At 38.1% G+C, this 20,695-nt stretch overlaps 1 protein-coding gene across 1 annotated transcript in view; it reads left to right on the top strand.

Annotated features, from left to right (window-relative positions):
- gps1 (G protein pathway suppressor 1) overlaps positions 1-20,695 on the top strand; it is a 35,590-nt gene that overhangs the window by 12,791 nt on the left and 2,104 nt on the right. Inside the window, exons 7-13 of the mRNA XM_062037013.1 lie at positions 1,827-1,887; positions 1,997-2,082; positions 6,867-6,961; positions 8,728-8,833; positions 8,934-9,014; positions 11,047-11,184; positions 11,261-11,395. Of these exons, the coding sequence (XP_061892997.1) occupies positions 1,827-1,887; positions 1,997-2,082; positions 6,867-6,961; positions 8,728-8,833; positions 8,934-9,014; positions 11,047-11,184; positions 11,261-11,395 (702 nt within the window). The remainder of the gene's footprint in view (positions 1-1,826; positions 1,888-1,996; positions 2,083-6,866; positions 6,962-8,727; positions 8,834-8,933; positions 9,015-11,046; positions 11,185-11,260; positions 11,396-20,695) is intronic.

Raw genomic sequence — 20,695 nt, 5'->3', positions numbered from 1 at the left:
CCTGTGATTAGCTATTGTCATTGTGTTGTTATTATTATTATTGTTGTTGTTGTTTGTTTATTTTTATGTACATGTTTGACTGTCTTCATGGGGTGTGGGTGTTATTTCTCATTTTGTTTTTAACTATGTAAAGCACCTTGAGCTGCATTTTAAATGTATGAAAAGTGCTTTATAAATAAAAATGTATTATTATTATTTTTAGTACTAGTACCCTTACAATCACTCCAAACCAGTTCAATAACTTACCTCTTTTTCAGACAACATTTTTTTATCCACTTCTTCCTCCGTAAATCTTGATACATATTGACGATGACCCGCCCTGCTATACTTCTGATTGCTCAAAGCCAATCAGAAAGAAGGGGCGGTCTAAGCATGCCCGCCCCCAAAGTACCAAAATGAAACATGACAGCGCACAGACCGAGACAGCGCGCGCGCAAAACGAGACAGCGCGCGCGCAGAAAGGCACCGCGCGCGCGCAAAACGAGACAGCGCGCGCAGAAAGGCACAGTGCGCGTGCAGAAAGGCACCACACGCGCGCAAAAGGGTGTCGCGCGCGCGCACGAAGTGGAGAATCAGCGTGCGATAACAGTTTTTACGCGCTTGGATTTTTGGTACTAATGTGACGCCATAGATTCGGTTCGGTTCGGAGGTGCACCGAACGAGTTTCCACACGGACATATTAAGTAGCGCACCGCACGTTGCGTAAACAATGCACACTGAGGTACAACACACGGCATGGCTACTACATGGCTACTAAGCAAAATTATCTGCCAATAGAACAAGAACATTTGGCTTGTCAAGACTTTCCAAAACAAGTAAAATTAGCTAACCTCAATGAACCCAAAAATACCTCAAACTAAGTATAATCTCACTAATAACAAGTGCACTTTTGTTGGTAAAGAAAAACATTTGACCTTTTTGCTCGAAATTTTGAAAAAATATTCTAAAAATTACGTAAATGCTAGTGCCATTATCTTGACATAATGATATGCGCTCGGCATTACATTTCTTGAAACCAGCAAACTTATACTAAAAACTAATTTATTGTTCTTAATGGAAATTCAACAAGGCAACCGCTTGTTACTCTCGGGGTCTCCTAGCCGCTCAGGCAAATCATATGGTCGAAAAATTCATTTTTCCATCGATAACATGACATCATCGCGCCAAGTGCGTGCTCTTTCAGTCAATTAGTGCGCATATATACAGCCCGGCCCCCGGCCAAATTTTTTTTATTGTAATTTTGAGGAATTTATCTGAATGTGCATGAACTATTTCTGTTCAAAATTGTTTGAAATGTCAAATGTTTAAATATTAACTGTCCGTTCACTGTACTTTGCCAACTGGACTACTATATTTCATTGAAAATAAAACAGCAAAGTCCATTTGGCTGTCATCTGTTTTAATTATGAGACAAATTTGTGTCAAAGTTATGCTTTTTTTTTCATACTTGATATAAGAAGTTATTACTTTAAAAAAGTAGTTTTATACTTGTGAGTGTTGATGACACAGCTTTGCAACAGTTGATATTCTAGTTTCAAGCATGTTTTACTCAATATAGGTCATCAAATCTCAGCAACAAGCTGTAATATCTTACTGAGATAATTTAGGACCAAAACCCTTAAAACAAGTAATACACTCTAACATAAAATCTGCTTAGTGAGAGGAATTATCTTATCAGACAGAAAATAAGCAAATATCACCCTTATTTGAGATATTTAATCTTACTTAGATTTCAGTTTTTGCAGTGCATTTCAAACCTCAGATTGTGATTAGACAAACATTTTGTCAATCACACTAAAGCAAATGATGCTTCTCTCTTCATATAGCAAAGAGGGGAGCGAGACAGCCAAAATCAAGCAGTTCTCACCAAACTAAAGTGCGCTGCAGGTAAGAAAACAATTTAAAATGTTGTGTTCGTCAATGTAATACCCTATATTTGATGGATTATTACTTTCATTATTTGGTCTTCCACATGCTTCCCCGTTATGTTTTATAGGTCTGGCGGAGCTCGCCTCTCGAAAATATAAACCGGCTGCCAAGTGCTTCCTGCAGGCATCCTTCGATCACTGTGACTGTCCAGAGGTAAGTTTAGTTCTCTTCGTACTTTGGGATACGAGCTTAATTGGTCAGCGTTGCCCAGTGAAATGAATTGAAGTCAAGATAATCTGTGCTTGTGCCCCTAAAAACATCACCATTTTGTAAAATGTAAAATACCTTTTAAAAAGAAAAACTAACTTTTAGATAAGAAATTTTGTATGAAAAATAATACAATAGAATGTACTATGAACAATTACAGTAGTCTGATGTAGGGCTGGGCGATATATCGATATACTCGATACATCGCGGGTTTGTCTCTGTGTGATATAGAAAATGACTATATCGTGATATTCGAGTATACGTTCTCACACAGTTGCTTTTACCTGCGGGCATTACACTACAGGCGTTTCCCACTCTTTCTTGTCTCTCCTTCTCACTGAGACTTAAAACAAGCGCACCTTCTTACATACAACACATACTGTCACACGTGCAACGTCACACGCCCTCCCCGAGCAGAGAGGTAGCTACATGGGTAACATTAGCTGTGGTGCTAACGGGGCGTTGCGAGTGGTAATATGAGAGAGAGAAGGTGCGAATCTGGTAACAAATGGAGGAAGAATTAATTCCCAAGAAAAACAGCAGGGGGTCCATCGTCTGGCGGTGGTTTGGCTTCAAGCGGGAATATGTCGAACAAGTATGCGGCAAAAGCGTTGCTACAAAAAGTAGCATCACTGCTAATTTGTAGCATCATTTGAAAAGTCACCCGCTAGAGAATGAAGAGTGCTTGAAACTCCGCATGTCAACATCTCCGTTCGGTGCCACACCCACAAAATGCAGAAGCAACCATTTCCACATCAACACCGTATAAAAAAAAATCAACAACAGAAGGAGATAACGTCCGCAGGAACCTACCACATTGTGAAGGACATACACTATTTGATTTCCTATTATGCGGCTCATTTTTATTTGACAGTTTTTGAAATATCTTGTGTGACATCATGCACAAAAGTGCACTTTATTTGTTTTAAACTATTGTAGTGGGGTTCTGTACAAAAAGTGCACTTTAATTTAGTGTTGTTTTGATATGTCATCTTAGTGACATCATGCACAAAAGTGCACTAGTAGCTTGTTTTAAAATGTCTCTGACAATCTTGCACTTTCTGTATTGGAAATGACATGGATATTTGTGCCACTGCTTAATAACTGTTTAATAAATACACTTTTGCTAAATTGACTTAGTTGTTTTTAGCCCATGTCACGATACACGATATATATCTGGATATTTTGCCTTAGCCTTGAATGAACACTTGATGCATATAATCACAGCAGTATGATGATTCTATGTGTCTACATTAAAACATTCTTCTTCATACTGCATTAATATATGCTACTTTTAAACTTTCATGCGGAGAGGGAAATCACAACTACCGTATTTTCCGCACCATAAGCCGCCCCGTGTTGTAAGCCGCACCTTCAATGAATGGCATATTTCAAAACTTTGTTTACCTATTAGCCGCCCCGTGTTATTAGCCGGACCTACGCTACGCCAAAGGGAATGTCAAAAAAACAGTCAGATAGGTCAGTCAAACTTTAATAATATATCACAAACCAGCGTTCTAACAACTCTGTTCACTCCCAAAATGTAATGTGCAAATGTGCAATCATAAAAATAGTAACACTCAAAATAGTGCAGAGCAATAGCAACATCAATAACTCAACGTTGCTCATACGTTAGTGTCACACAACACACAAAATAAACATTTAAAGCTCACGTTCTGAAGTTATTACTCATCCACAAATCCCTCGAATTCTTCTTCTTCGGTGTGCTTCACTTGTTTTTTGACACCATCTGTGATGTGGACGCGCATGCAGTCATAGATCAACAGGGAGCTGCGTGAAAAAAGTCACCCTGTCCCTTCGCTCATCTTTTCTTCATCCATCCATCCCTTCGAGTTAGCTTTTATGATGACGCCGGCTGGAAAGTTCTCTTTTGGCAAGGTCTTCCTTTTGAATATCACCGTGGGTGGAAGTTTCTGGCCGTTAGCATGGCAAGCTAGAACCACGATGAAGGACGACTTCTCATTCCCTGTGGTGCGAATATTCACCGTACGTGCTCCCGTTGTATCCACAGTGCGGTTCACATGAATATCAAAAGTCAGTGGAACCTTGTACGCGTGTCTCTTAGTAGGAGACATTTTGTGGTCTTTACAGAAACACACAAATGAAATGAAACGTAATATCCGCGCGCTTCTTCCTCTACGGGGGCGGGTGCTCACCTTGGCGGTTGCTTACAGTAGAAGAAGAAGCACTTCCTCTTTTACGGGGAAAAAAGATGGCGGCTGTTTACCGTAGTTGCGAGACCTAAACTTTATGAAAATAAATATTAATATTAATCCATATATAAGGCGCACCGGGTTATTAGCCGCACTGTCAGCTTTTTAGAAAAATTGTGGTTTTTAGGTGCGGTTTATGGTGCGGAAAATACGGTAAGTCAATTTAGCAAAAGTGTATTTATTAAACAGTTATTAAGCAGTGGCACAAACATTCATGTCATTTCAAAACAACACTAAATTAAAGTGTACTTTTTGTACATAACACCACTACAATAGTTTAAAACAAATAAAGTGCACTTTTGTGCATGATGTCACACAAGATATTTCAATAAGTGTCAAATAAAAATGAGCTGCATAATAGGAAATCAAATAGTGTATGTCCTTCGCTATGTGGTAGGTTCCTGCGGATGTTATCTCCTTCTGTTGTTGACTATTTGTTTCATACGGTGTTGATCTCGAAATTGCTGCTTGGGCATTTTGTTGGTGTGGCACCGAACGGAGATGTTGACATGCAGAGTTTCAACCACTCTTCCTTCTCTAGCGGGTGACTTTTCAAGTCATGCTACAAATTAGCAGTGGTGCTACTTTTTGTAGCAACGCTTTTGCCGCATACTTGTTCGACATCTTGCCGCTTGAAGCCAAACCACCGCCAGACGATGGACCCTGTGCTGTTTTTCTTGGGAATTAATTAGAGATGTCCGATATATGTATGTATGTATCGGCCGATAAATGTGTTAAAATGTAATATCGGAAATTATTGGTATCGTTTTTTTTATTATCGGTATCGTTTTTTTAATTTTTTATTATATCCACATAAAAAACACAAGATACACTTACAATTAGTGCACCAACCCAAAAAAACTCCCTCCCCCATTTACACTAATTCACACTCATTCACACAAAAGGGTTGTTTCTTTCTGTTATTAATATTCTGGTTCCTACATTATATATCAATATATATCAATACAGTCTGCAAGGGATACAGTCCGTAAGCAAACATGATTGTGCGTGCTGCTGCTCCACTAATAATACTAACCTTTAACAGTTAATTTGACAAATGTTCATTAATTACTAGTTTCTATGTAACTGTTTTTATATTGTTTTACTTTCTTTTTTATTCAAGAAAATGTTTTTAATTTATTTATCTTATTTTATTTTATTCATTTTTTTAAAAAGTACCTTATCTTCACCATACCTGGTTGTCCAAATTAGGCATAATAATGTGTTAATTCCACGACTGTATATATTGGTTGATATCGGTATCGGTTGATATCGGTATCGGTAATTAAAGAGTTGGACAATATCGGCATATCAGATATCGGCAAAAAGCCATTATCGGACATCCCTAGAATTAATTCTTCCTGCATTTGTTACCAGATTCGCACCTTCTTTCTCTCGTATTACCACTCTCATCACTCCGCTAGCACCACAGCTAACGTTACCCATGCCGCTACCTCTCTGCTCCGCGAGAGCGTATGACGTTGCGCAACAGTATGTGACGTATGTAAGAAGGTGCGCTTGTTTTACGTCTCAGTGAGGAGAGACAAGAAAGAGTGAGAAGAGCCTGTAGTGTAATGCCCGCAGCTAAAAGCAACTGCCTGGGGACGTATACTCGAATATCACAATATAGTCATTTTCTATATCGCACAGACACAAACCCGCGATATATCGAGTATATTTCATATATCGCCCAGCCCTCGTCTGATGTAATAATAATGTATGAAATTTACCTTGGAGAGCGGACTTCTATGGTATCTACTTTGAACTGTTTCTCCGTCAAACCCACCATCATCAGTTTCCCCATATTTTGTATTGAGGAATTTCTGCCGGTTATAAAATATTTTAACATACTTAATTGGCGCCGGCGACTCATTCTCCTTCAGTAGGATGCAGATAAGCAGTGCTATGCTTGAATTGCTTTGCCAAGTCGGCTTCACACACTCATGTTTTTGATAATTACTTTCTTTATTGCAATTAATATTGTCCGTTGCTTCTTCTCAGTACTGTCCTTTACACTCACTTTCGTCGTTCCTATGGCTGGAAAAACAAAGTTTCCTCGATCTAAAGCACTGGTGTCAAACTCTAGCCCCATTGTTTTATGTGGCCCGCAAAATATTGAATATTGAATATTGAATATTAAAGTATTATTATTTATTTATTTAATTATGTGTTACATTACATAGTACATGTGACATTTCATAGTGTTATTATACTTTACCTTTTTTGAAGTTTGTGTTTTGTGCATTAAAAGATGGTTAAGGTTGAACAAAATTTGAACATTTCAAAAAGACTTTGAGAAAGAGTGTCCAAAGTCCAGCCTGGTTGTCATTTAAAAGGTTGTAAGTTGCTTTGAGGAAAAAGTGAAATGTTATCACATAAGCAACAAAGCTCAGTTTTTTTTTTTAAATTTCCCTTAACGAACGTGGAATTAATGCTGATTGATTTTAATTGCTACGTTGACTACTGTATAATAAATGTGTGACTGTTTCCTTTCAGCTTTTGTCACCCAGTAATGTAGCAGTTTATGGAGGTTTATGTGCGTTGGCCACATTTGACAGGCAAGAGCTCCAACGTAATGTCATCTCCAGCAGGTATTTATTAATTGTCAAATGAGAAATGTTTTTAATTATATTAATCTCAGTTTTCAAATTAATTAATCAATCACCATTTTTAACTGTTTGCAATATGCCCATTTTTCACTATGTTGTACTGACAACGATACAACAAGTCAATATATTTAACATACTATATGTCAATTAACAGCTTCAAATTAGATGAAAATTCAGATCAAATTAGAACATGCACACCATAATATAATTAAGTTTTGGACTTATTGTATTGTTTTCTGTTGTGTATTATTTCCTGTTTGACTCCTATTTCATATTTTCTATTTACTGTTTTGGACCGTTGGCAACAGCTTTGCTTAGCATTTGTTGGTGAAGAATTAGTTTGAAATTAGTAATCACCACTATTTATTTAAATTACGAATGCTGCGATCAGAGTTTTAGGATGGCATTTCTAATTGTTAACTGTAATTTATATGTTGTGAGTAGGGATGTAACAATATTAAAATGTGACGCCCTGGTTATCGTAAATGTGATCCCCCGGTTGTTGTGACCAAAATTATCTCGGTTTTTATTGCCGTATTGTTGAATGTTGTCAAGAAGATATTTTCTTTAAAATATATAAAATAAATAGACACTATTTTGCATGTGTTGTGTTTCGTACACTTCACTGACAGCGTTTTAGTCTTAGAATGTTATCTGTTTACCGTATTTTTCGGACTATAAGTCGCTCCGGAGTATAAGTCGCACCGGACGAAAATGCATAATAAAGAAGGAAAAAAAACATATGTAAGTCGCACTGGAGTATAAGTCGCATTTTTTGGGGAAATTTATTTGATAAAACCCAACACCAAGAATAGACATTTGAAAGGCAATTTAAAATAAATAAAGAATAGTGAACAACAGGCTGAATAAGTGTACGTTATATGAGGCATAAATAACCAACTGAGAACGTGCCTGGTATGTGAACGTAACATATTATGGTAAGAGTCATTCAAATAACTATAACATATAAAACATGCTATACGTTTACCAAACAATCTGTCACTCCTAATCGCTAAATCCCATGAAATCTTATACGTCTGGTCTCTTACGTGAATGAGATAAATAATATTATTTGATATTTTACGCTAATGTGTTAATAAATTCACACATAAGTCGCTCCTGAGTATAAGTCGTACCCCCGTGTTTCAAACTATGAAAAAAAGTGTGACTTATAGTCCGAAAAATACAGTAATCGCTAAGCTTTTTCTGTTTAAAATATTGGTTTGTACTTAAGCACGATAAGATCTATTTAATTAAAAAGTGCGTAACAAATACAATCTTTTATTAAATGTCATTTCTGTCGGGCATCGTGTCCTACTTTGTTCAGCGGTCCTTGAACGCACTGTGAAAACACCTCGGTCTCTTTTCCTCGGAGTATAGAACGGTCACTCTGTTTTAAGAAAGCACAGCTTGTAAGTTCAATGTGCACAATTGACTCGCTTAGTTAGTAGTTTCATTCCAAGCATGCTTTCCTTTGGTAATAAAGACTCTATTTGACTGTACCTACAAAGATGTAATCACATTCTGACACTTATTAAAGCTGTATATTTGGACTGGGGGTTCATTTTGCTTCATATTGCCTGTCTGCTATTCTTTCGTCCGCGCCATGTTTGTCTTGATGTACAACAGGATTGATTAATAATTAGTTTCTGCTGCTGTTTTTGACAGCCCTACTATATAAACATGCATACAATGTGTAGATAATAATAATAATAGGATTTTTAATGACTTTTTTTGTGTGTCCCCAGCTCATTTAAGTTATTTTTAGAATTAGAACCTCAAATTCGCGACATCATCTTCAAGTTCTATGAGTCCAAGTATGCTTCTTGTCTCAAGCTACTGGATGAAATGAAGGTAAGAGCAAGAAACTGAATTCAAAATATACAAATAAAACAGTCTTTGTCTGCACGACAGTTAACATTTTTAGATGAATGCTTATGGTGTGTTCCTTCAGGATAACCTTCTTTTGGATATGTACTTGGCTCAACATGTCCGGACACTGTACAGCCAAATCAGAAACAGAGCCCTCATCCAGGTAACACACAGCAGCACATCCCTTTACAATGTTTGATTAATCAAGTTAGAATTACATATAAGTAAGGGTGTTACGGTACACAAAAATTTCGGTTCGGTACGTACCTCGGTTTAGAGGTCACGGTTCGGTTCATTTTCGGTACAGTAAGAAAACAACAAAATATACATTTTTTGGTTATTTATTTACCAAATTTGTAAACAATGGCTTTGTCCTTTTAACATTGGGAACAGTATAATAATACTGCCCAAAAATAGAAATAGCTGTGTGTGTGATGGATGTGAGCCACCACTAGGCTGATCAGTGCAACAGCAGGCAGTCATGAATGCTAAGCATAACAATAACATACAGTACATATACACACAGGGTCCATTGCCAGGGTTCATGTGGTCAACATATATCGAATAAAAACTAAATAAGATAAGGCTCAGAATGGTTTCTTAACAAAACCTTTCTACATATACACTACCGTTCAAAAGTTTGGGATCACCCAAACAATTTTGTGGAATAGCCTTCATTTCTAAGAACAAGAATAGACTGTCGAGTTTCAGATGAAAGTTCTCTTTTTCTGGCCATTTTGAGTGTTTAATTGACCCCACACATGTGATGCTCCAGAAACTCAATCTGCTCAAAGGAAGGTCAGTTTTGTAGCTTCTGTAACGAGCTAAACTGTTTTCAGATGTGTGAACATGATTGCACAAGGGTTTTCTAATCATCAATTAGCCTTCTGGGCCAATGAGCAAACACATTGTACCATTAGAACACTGGAGTGATAGTTGCTGGAAATGGGCCTCTATACACCTATGTAGATATTGCACCAAAAACCAGACATTTGAAGCTAGAATAGTCATTTACCACATTAGCAATGTATAGAGTGTATTTCTTTAAAGTTAAGACTAGTTTAAAGTTATCTTCATTGAAAAGTACAGTGCTTTTCCTTAAAAAATAAGGACATTTCAATGTGACCCCAAACTTTTGAACGGTAGTGTAAAGTGCTTTTTTTGATTGATTGATTGATTGATTGAGACTTTTATTTGTACATTGCACAGTACAGTACATATTCCGTACAATTGACCACTAAATGGTAACACCCGAATACGTTTTTCAACTTGTTTAAGTCGGGGTCCACGTTAATCAACATTAAACTGCCTCAAGCTGTTGCTCAGATTAAATAAAATGACAAAACTTTTCTTCTACATATAAAAAGTGCAACATTAAACAGTTTCAAGTCAACTCAGCCTCAGATTAACCTTTCTTCCCCCCCCCCAGCCTTTAACCCTGGTGACTTTCACTCAATCTTCATGTTTTTTGCCAGAAAAATCAGTTAATCCACATTGTCTGCAGAAAGAAGAAGTGGATCAAAATCTAGTTTTTAATGCAATATGGTCTTAAATCTGCTGCTATAAAAACACCAACGGCATTTGTTATTGCTTTAGCCCTGCCTGACTCGCCGAGGAGAGGCTGCTTGAATGCGGTGTTTGCACGATGCTCGTCTTTCTCGTCGTCATTATGTGCAGGTCCAGGAATTTAATGTTGTCTCAAGGCTCAACCGCCTCTCCTTAAATGAGGAATGGACCGTGTGCTGTTTACCTGGCCCTCCTGAAGTCTACAATGACCTCAGTGGTTTTGCTGGTGTCCAGGTGGAGGTTGTTGGCTCCACACCATGTTGAGAGATGCTCAATCTTCTCTTTATAGTTTTCGGTTAATCACTGTTTGATATACAGTAAGTCCATCCTTAAACTGGCAGAGAAGTGGTGTGTAAAGAGTACCATACCAGTGTACATGCCTATAGTAGAGGGTGTGCTGTCCGCATTTTCACCATTTGCGATTGAGTCTGCCTTTTTGATTGAATTATGGTGTCAACTTGCATTTAGAACAGATAAGGACCAACCAGATTATAAAACTGAACTGCAGATTATTGAAGATGCCTTTGTTATTAATTTTTATATGTATTTAAACACATGTAAACGATTAAATAGCTTGTGTATTTTAATGACCGCAGTGCTTAGTTGTTTTTTGTTTGTTTGTTTTTCAGTATTTCAGCCCCTACGTGTCAGCAGACATGACTAAGATGGCACAGGCCTTCAACACTACAGTGGCGGCTCTGGAAGATGAGCTCACCCAACTAATCCTGGAGGGACTCATCAACGCACGCATTGATTCCCACAGCAAGGTGAAAGCAGTGGGGAAATCTAAAAAATGTTTTGTTGGAATCCTTAAAATCTGATATTCTGACATGTTCACAATAGATTTTGTATGCAAGAGATGTGGACCAGAGAAGCACCACATTTGAAAAGTCGCTCCAAATGGGTAAAGAGTTCCAGAGACGAGCCAAAGCCATGATCCTCAGGGCTGCTGTGCTACGCAACCAGATCCATGTAAAGGTACAGGACAAACATTGTTTTTGGTATTCTTTACAACTTTGTTAGAACTTGGATTGCTTGGATTCGAGGATCTATGGAGTGCAGGTGTCACCAAACGTGTTTCCACTAAGAGCTGCTCCTCTGTCGAGCTATTGCTAGTGCGTATGGGTGTGCATGCAGAACATGGAAACAGATGTTCTAAGGAGTTCAATTTTGGGTGTTATTAATCAAACGACCCACATAACATTTAAAGGCCTACTGAAGCCCACTACTACCGACCACGCAGTCTGATAGTTTATATATCAATGATGAAATCTTAACATTGCAACACATGCCAATACGGCCGGGTTAACTTATAAAGTGACATTTAAAATTTCCCGGGAAATATCCGGCTGAAACGTCGCGGTATGATGACGTATGCGCGTGACAAAGTCAGTATAACGGAAGTTATGGTACCCCGTAGAATCCTATACAAAAAGCTCTGTTTTCATTTTATAATTCCACAGTATTCTGGACATCTTTTGCAATTTGTTTAATGAACAATGAAGGCTGCAAAGAAGACAGTTGTAGGTGGGATCGGTGTATTAGCAGCGGACTACAGCAACACAACTAGGAGGACTTTGTTGGAGAGCAGACGCGCTAGCCGCCGACCTCACCTTGACTTCCTATGTCTCCGGGCCGCCAAACGCATCGGGCGAAGTCCTTCGTCCTTCTGCCGATCGCTGGAACGCAGGTGAGCACGGGTGTTGATGAGCAGATGAGGGCTGGCTGGCGTAGATGGAGAGCTAATGTTTTTAGCATAGCTCTGTGCGGTCCGGTTGCTATGTTGCTAAGTTAGCTTCAATGGCGTCGTTAGCACAGCATTGTTAACCTTCGCCAGCCTGGAAAGCATTAACCGTGTATTTACATGTCCACGGTTTAATAGTATTGTTGATTTTCTATCTATCCTTCCAGTCAGGGGTTTATTTTTTTTGTTTCTATATGCAGGTAAAGCACGATGCTATCACGTTAGCTCGTAGCTAAAGCATTTCGCCGATGTATTGTCGTGGAGATAAAAGGCACTGAATGTCCATTTCGCGTTCTCGACTCTCATTTTCAAGAGGATATAGTATCCCAGGTGGTTTAAAATACGAATCCGTGATCCACAATAGAAAAAGGAGAGTGTGGAATCCAATGAGCCAGCTTGTACCTAAGTTACGGTCAGAGCGAAAAAAGATATGTCCATCACTGCCTCTCAAGTCCTTCACTGTAACGTTCCTCATCTACGAATCTTTCATCCTCGCTCAAATTAATGGGGTAATCGTCACTTTCTCGGTCCGAATCTCTCTCGCTCCATTGTAAACAACGGGGAATTGTGAGGAATACTAGCTCCTGTGACGTCACGCTACTTCCGGTACAGGCAAGGCTTTTTTTTATCAGCGAGCAAAAGTTGCGAACTTTATCGTCGATTTTCTCTACTAAATCCTTTCAGCAAAAATATGGCAATATCGCGAAATGATCAAGTATGTCACATAGAATGGATCTGCTATTCCCGTTTAAATAAAAAAAAATCATTTCAGTAGGCCTTTAACCTACCTGTCGAGAATGCTACATTGTGGGTGTTATATGACATTTACTTGTTAAAATTCTCTGATTTATTGTTGGTATATTTATTTACTTAATTATTTATTTGAATTAGGACAATGCATATTCATCAACATAGAGCAACAATGTAAATATGCCGTTGTCCGTTGTCCGGAGGCAGGTTAATACAGTAAACATTCAACAGGTCATGATACAAAAGAATACATAAATCACAAGACATTACAAGCATACCTTGAGCACAGACCATGGACAGAAAAATAAAACAAACAAAAAAACAAGTGAATAATCTAATTGTGCGTGCATGTCTGATTAGTTTTCAACCACTGTTTCAGTGCAGTTTTAGTATAGCATGTGTTAAGTAGCATAACTATATGAAAATAGGCCAGCTTTTGACCATATGAAGACAGATGTTTTTTGTATATAATTGAATGTTTTGTCGCTTTAAGAAAGATTGAAATAATATATTTTTTATTATGCGTGTGCCATAACCTAATAAATCCTACATTTCCTGACATTGGTGTATTATCATCTCGGTGGACACAACTGTATGTGCGTGTGGGTTAAAGTACCAGTATAATGGTATTTATTTTAAGGGGCTGATTCTCACAAATTCAACTGATGAGTTTTAGTGTCCTTTAGTATGTTTTAATGACGTTTGTTTTTTTCCACATATAATACATACGATTAAGATATTTCTCATATGAAAAAAACTTGTATGCGTTTTGAGCGGAGTGAGTGAAGCCTCCCTCCAATGAGCGCAGCTTCAGCGTCAATGTAGACACACTGCACGACTGCTTCTAAAATGCCCATAAAAAGTGGTACATGTCTCTTGCATGTTTGAAAACATAGCAAAACGCCACAGGTATGAGGAGCATGATAACATAAAAGTGCAGTAAATGAGTGTCTATGTGGTGATGCCGTAAAATCCTCATTTAAATAAGGTGGTTTGCACCACTTTACAGTTGCACAAATAATCTTAGTAGATGGCGTGCCCAATAATAATACACACTATTTTATAGATTGCACATGCTGTTTACTGTGTTGTATTTGGACCTTAGTAAATCAGGTACTTACTGTAAAATGTCTGAATACGGTTTAACGAATAAAATGAAACACTATTCAGCATATAAAGATATTTTCTATTGTACTAGTACTGTAAAATACATTTAAACTCAAGATCAGAATACAATCCTAATGTCAACATACGCGTTACTACTAGTGAGACATATTAAAAAAGTCCACCTGTTATGTTGGTGCTTTGAGTCTTCCCATGTGGCTTTAGAACAGCACATTTGGTACTTTGCTCAGCTGGCATGGTTTGTTTGGTGGAGCAATAATGCATTCCACCAAACCCCGGACTGGACCAAACAAACAAATAGACAAATAGACCGAGACCTGGTTTTGAGGCCGTCACGGTCCGTATAAACTTTGCACGCACATGCGGCCACAATGAATGTATGGGTGTGTCAATGTAAGCGCTTTGAGACAATTGTGAAAAAGCGCTATATAAATATCATTCATTTAATTTCAAATGCAGTAAAATAGAATACATCTGTTCCTGCCAAATAACTAAGTTGTTTGCCTTGTGTTTAAAAAATAGAAAAAACTATAAAAGAAGAACCAACGCAAAATAAACACACTATTAAGTAATTATTCAGTACAGTACTGTGCAGGCACAGATAAATTATATTTCTCCCCTGCAGCCAGTAGAGGGCCACATACACTGAAGTTGTGTAGCCTCACTGACACTATCAACAGCAAACTCTTTTTCATTGACTTACAAAAGCCATACTTGTTCTAAAGCATCTGATATTGGAGGTCTTTGCTTGAAACTATAACGTTAGTGCCTTTTTTGCCTTTTTGTTCTTCGGAATACTTCATCGTGGATTTTGCCAAACTGCAGAGTACACCAACACAATTCTCATATTAGCTTCTTTTTCAACTGTAATGCAATGCGGCTTCATAATAGCACTTTCCCCTTTACATTACACTTTTTTTTACAAACCATAATAGGGGCTAGTTTACAGAAAAACAAAAAAAATACCTGAAATGCGTGATGGACGAAGCAAACAATGTTTAAATTGCGGGAGACAATAAGTGTCCCCATTAAAATAATGCAGACTTTCCCCTGCATGTACGGTAGTTGATGGTGGCATCTCGCCACACCTTAAATTTTTATTTTTTTATTTTTTTTTTTTACATGAAAAAAATGTAAGTAATACATTGTGTAAATGGCTATATGTAGTGTCAGGTTCAAACACTGAGGACATCTATTGAACAGGACAAGAAGCAAAGAATCAAACAGAGACAGAATTCAATTTGGACTCAATTTGAGGAGAGACGCTCGGACACTGTACCCTTGCACAGTATCTCAGCACGCTCTGCCAAAAGATTGTTTGCCTCCCCCTTTATTTGGACTTTTTCTGACCACATGACAGCAGCTGCTTCTAAGGGACGAGGTCGTAAACAGCCATCGCCTTTGATTACAACAGTTCAAAAGAAAAGGTCGTAAACAGTTCACAGAAAAGGTCGTAAAAGAGTTCAAAAAGAGGTTCGTAAAACAGTTCAAAAAGAGGTTCGTAAAACAGTTGGAAAAAGGAGGTTCATAAAGAGGTTGTCTGGAAATTGGGCAGATCCTGCCTTCTCTCCGCTTTGTAGTCCTTGGGTTAAAACAATATCTGTTGATTACAATATATGAAAGAAAACAGAAACCCCTTCATGTTGCTTTCCATCCTACACAGTGGAGTTTTACAAGTCTCCTTGGTAGGTTCAAAGACAGCTTTTGGTCTTATCGCTGGGAACTCATTTCAACACAAAGTTTTTTGGTTTTTTTTCCCAAATATTTGTATTGAATTTTGCAGACAGTACAGTATGATGGATCATGGCAACAGCAAGTTGAGGTATCTGCACATTTTGCAATATGTAACATAATAAACCCCATCCCTGACAATACCCACCCACTAAATTCCCAAGGTAATTGTCACCTAGTGCCCACAACAAATAGAGACACACATGAATATATGCAAACTTAGATTCAACACAGTTTTTGTGATAACTTAGATAAAATAATTCTTAACATTTAGCCCATTACATGCGCAACTGAAATGCACTTAAATTCGATCACTAAAACAGTGCTGCCCAAACTAGATGTTGTGATGACTTAGACTTAGACAAGCTTTATTGATCCACAAGGGAAACTGGTCCACACAGTAGCTCAGTTACAAAGGATGGAAAGGATAATGCACACAAGGGCACGAAAAGAGGGCAAAAACAAAAGGTATAAAGTAGACAAGAAATGTACTATAGTAGCAATATAAAATATAACATATATGTAATATTTACATATTATACATACAGTAAATATTATTTACTGATATATTATTGTATTTTATTATATTTTGATATAATATATACAATATATAGCAAATTCCAATTACCATGTACAATATTGCAGTATATGTAACAGCTGCAGCAAAAAAAGGGCAGCTGGAGCATAGGCAGCATGTCTACAATGTGGATATATATATATCGGAGGTATACACGTGGACAGTGATCTACGAAATGTGCAAATATTAATAAGACAGTAGCGGCTTTTAAGGAGAGAAAATGCAGTTGGAGCAGCAGTGCCAAGCAAGTGTGCTATCAGGCTCGCAGCAGCTCTGCGAGAAACAGGGACAGAAGTACAAACCCCGTTTCCATTTGAGTTGGGAAATTGTGTTAGATGTAAATATATTATGATATACAATGATTTGCAAATCATTTTCAACCCGTATTCAGTTGAATATGCTACAAAGACAACATATTTGATGTTCAAACTGATAAAAAAATGTTTTTTTTTTGCAAATAATCATTAACTTTAGATGACTTTGATGCCAGCAACAAATAAGTTGGGAAAGGTGGCAATAAATACTGATGAAGTTGAGGAATGCTCATCAAACACTTATTTGGAACATCCCACAGGTGAACAGGCTAATTGGGAACAGGTGGGTGCCATGATTGGGTATACAAGTAGATTCCATGAAATGCTCAGTCATTCACAAACAAGGATGGGGCGAGGGTCACCACTTTGTCAACAAATGTGTGAGCAAATTGTTGAACAGTTTAAGAAAAACCTTTCTCAACCAGCTATTGCAAGGAATTTAAGGATTTCACCATCTACGCTCCGTAATATCATCAAAGGGTTCAGAGAATCTGGAGAAATCACTGCACGTAAGCAGCTAAGCCCGTGACCTTCCATCCCTCAGGCTGTACTGCATCAACAAGCGACATCAGTGTGTAAAGGATATCACTACATGGGCTCAGGAACACTTCAGAAACCCACTGTCAGTAACTACAGTTTGTCGCTACATCTGTAAGTGCAAGTTAAAACTCTCCTATGCAGGGCGAAAACCGTTTATCAACAACACCCAGAAACGCCGTCGGCTTCGCTGGGCCTGAGCTCATCTAAGATGGACTGATTCAAAGTGGAAAAGTGTTCTGTGGTCTGACGAGTCCACATTTCAAATAGTTTTTGGAAACTGTGGACGTCGTGTCCTCCGGACCAAAGAGGAAAAGAACCATCCGGATTGTTATAGGCGCAAAGTGTAAAAGCCAGCATGTGTGATGGTATGGGGGTGTATTAGTGCCCAAGACATGGGTAACGTACACATCTGTGAAGGCACCATTAATGCTAAGCAACGTTACCATGGACGCCCCTGCTTATTTCAGCTAGACAATGCCAAGCCACGTGTCACATCAACGTGGCTTCATAATAAAAGAGTGTGGGTACTAGACTGGCCTGCCTGCAGTCCAGACCTGTCTCCCATTGAAAATGTGTGGCGCATTATGAAGCCTAAAATAGCACAAGGGAGACCCCCGGACTGTTGAACAACTTAAGCTGTATATCAAGCAAGAATGGGAAATAATTCCACCTGAGAAGCTTCAAAAATGTGTCTCCTCAGTTCTCAAACGTTTACTGAGTGTTGTTAAAAGGAAAGGCCATGTAACACAGTGGTGAACATGCCCTTTCCCGACTACTTTGGCACGTGTTGCAGCCATGAAATTCTAAGTTAATTATTATTTGCAAAAAAAAATAAAGTTTATGAGTTTGAACATCAAATATCTTGTCTCTGTAGTGCATTCAATTGAATATGGGTTGAAAAGGATTTGCAAATCATTGTATTCCGTTTATATTTACATCCAACACAATTTCCCAACTTATATGGAAACGGGGTTTGTAGTTTCTAAACACGAGTACAGTAGTAACCCCAGAAAAAGATGCTTGATTTATTGCATGTAGCTTTTAATAAAGATATAGTCACTAAAAGGATTTGAGAGCCCTATGGAAACTTGAAAAATTATCAACAGAGTATAACAGCAAAAAAGTATAAAGATGTATCAAAAAAAATAATACTAATAACAGATGTTTTTAAATGCATGTTTCACTTTTTTTTTTTTTTTAGCCTTTTTTAAAGAAAGTTGCAGATGATGCAAATAATGATGAAAAGCATCCCCACACCCACCACCAAAGTTGTGTTAGCAATCTGGGAGAAACCTTGTAATGATCTACAAATTAAATGCAAATCGCTACAATAACAAAAAGACGTTGGATGACATTGTCTAAGTTGCATAATTGGCCATGACTCATGTGCGTGTCCAGTCGTCCATTGTTTATCGCAATTAATTGGGACTGCGATAAACAGATTTCCGCAGATTTTTTATTAATGATAACAAATATTTTCATAGCGCAAAAAACTTAACGAGCTAGTTAGAGCCCTCTAAGCATGAAGTAACACCCAGTCTCAGTCACTTTTGCACTTGTTTCACCCAATATTGTAGCTTTAGTAAACGTTAATAATCAATTATTTATTTTAATTAAAGTAATAGACTGTTTTAAAATTTGACTGACTGCAGCAAGCCACCTCCTCAAGAGATCCAACCACCTCCTTTTATTTTAGGGAACTTATGTTCCAGTTTTGCACACATTTCCAATAATTTTATAAATGTGGGAATGAATTCAGCTGTTTCTTATTGCAAATGCACTGTTTTTAAAGTTGTAAGTGATGAATGCTCTTTTAGTGAAACGAAAAGAAATGTAAAGATGCATCAATAATCGGATTTTTAATGAAATCGTAGCTCCTGAATCGTAATCGAATCGGGAGGTGCCCAAAGATTCCCACTTCTACATATCGGTAGCCCGAGAGATCCTCCTAGTGGCCATACAGCGTCACATCCTGGGTAATTCCTCTTTAGTTAGAACTGGGCTTCCATGCGCTGAACCACCGGCATGTGTTGTTTTTACAAAAACTTGGTCAACTTGACACTAGCAGCTACGAGAGTTAGCTTTGATGTTAGCATTCATTGATAGCATTGCCTGTCTGCGTTGTCATTCCACATCGCTCAAGACAAAGCTGTGTCGTGAATGTCGAAAATGAAGTGCATCAAAAGAGTTAATTTCCACTGACAACTGTTCAATCAATCAATCAATCAATCAATGTTTATTTATATAGCCCTAAATCACAAGTACACTGCAAAAAGTCAGTGTTCAAAAACAAGAAAAAAAATACAGAAATGAGGGGTATTTTATATGAACTAAGCAAAATTATCTGCCAATAGAACAAGAAAATTTGGCTTGTCAAGACTTTCCAAAACAAGTAAAATTAGCTAACCTCAATGAACCCAAAAATACCTTAAAATAAGTATATTCTCACTAATAACAACTGTACTACTATATGAGTACCGGTACGTGTTTTCTATTGTTTCATTGAAAATAAAACAGCAAAGTCCATTTGGCTGTTAATTCCAACCCTTGATGCTGAGTGCCAAGCAGGGAGGTAATGGGTCCCATTTTTATAGTCTTTGGTATGACTCTGCCGGGGTTTGAACTCACAACCTACCGATCTCAGGGCAGACACTCTAACCACTAGGTCACTGAGTAGGTTAACAAGTCACTAGATATGAAAAAAGAGTATGTAGAGGTCGCTAAATATAGCAACAACTTTAAGTTGGCAACACCGATCCCTCCTGCTACGTCTTCTTATTCTCTGGCAGACTAGATGCGTGTGTTAAAAAGTCAGAGTTAAGATGCCAACTACTGTACGGCATTAAAATAACAAACTACTTTCACTGTGTGTTTATGAGCGACTACACTGCCATACTTGCCAACCCTCCCGTTTTTAGCGGGAGAATCCCGGTATTCAGCGCCTCTCCCGACAACCTCCCGGCAGAGATTTTCTCCCGACAAACTCCCGGTATTCAGCCGGAGCTGGAGGCCACGCCCCCTCCAGCTCAATGCGGACCTGAGTGGGGACAGCCTGTTCTCACGTCCGCTTTCCCACAATATAAACAGCTTGCCTGCCCAATGACGTCATAACATCTAGGGCTTTTAGAGAGTAGAGTGCACAACTGCCCACACAACAAGGAGACGAAGCAGAAGAACGAGGAAATTACAGACATGGCAACGCCGTCGACGAGCAAGATGAAGAAATACGCTTGCAAGTTCCAAAACGAATGGAAACAAGAATTTCAGTTCATCCAGGACAGTTCGAAGGGGAAGGTGTATGTTGCCTGTAAATATGTAGAACAGACTTCTCCATTGAACACGGTGGCCGAAATGATATACTCATCATGAACGGAGAAGTTAAACAGGACAATACTGCCATCTAATGGATAGCCACCGGAACACTGAAATTCAAGTATTTCTTTTATGTAAATAAAATAAATATATATATATATATATATATATATATATATATATAT

This window comes from Entelurus aequoreus, linkage group LG25 (genome assembly GCF_033978785.1).
Source record: "Entelurus aequoreus isolate RoL-2023_Sb linkage group LG25, RoL_Eaeq_v1.1, whole genome shotgun sequence".
NCBI lineage: Eukaryota > Metazoa > Chordata > Actinopteri > Syngnathiformes > Syngnathidae > Entelurus > Entelurus aequoreus.
Note: the sequence above shows the minus strand (reverse complement) of the source record. Positions and strands in the feature narration are given on the sequence as shown.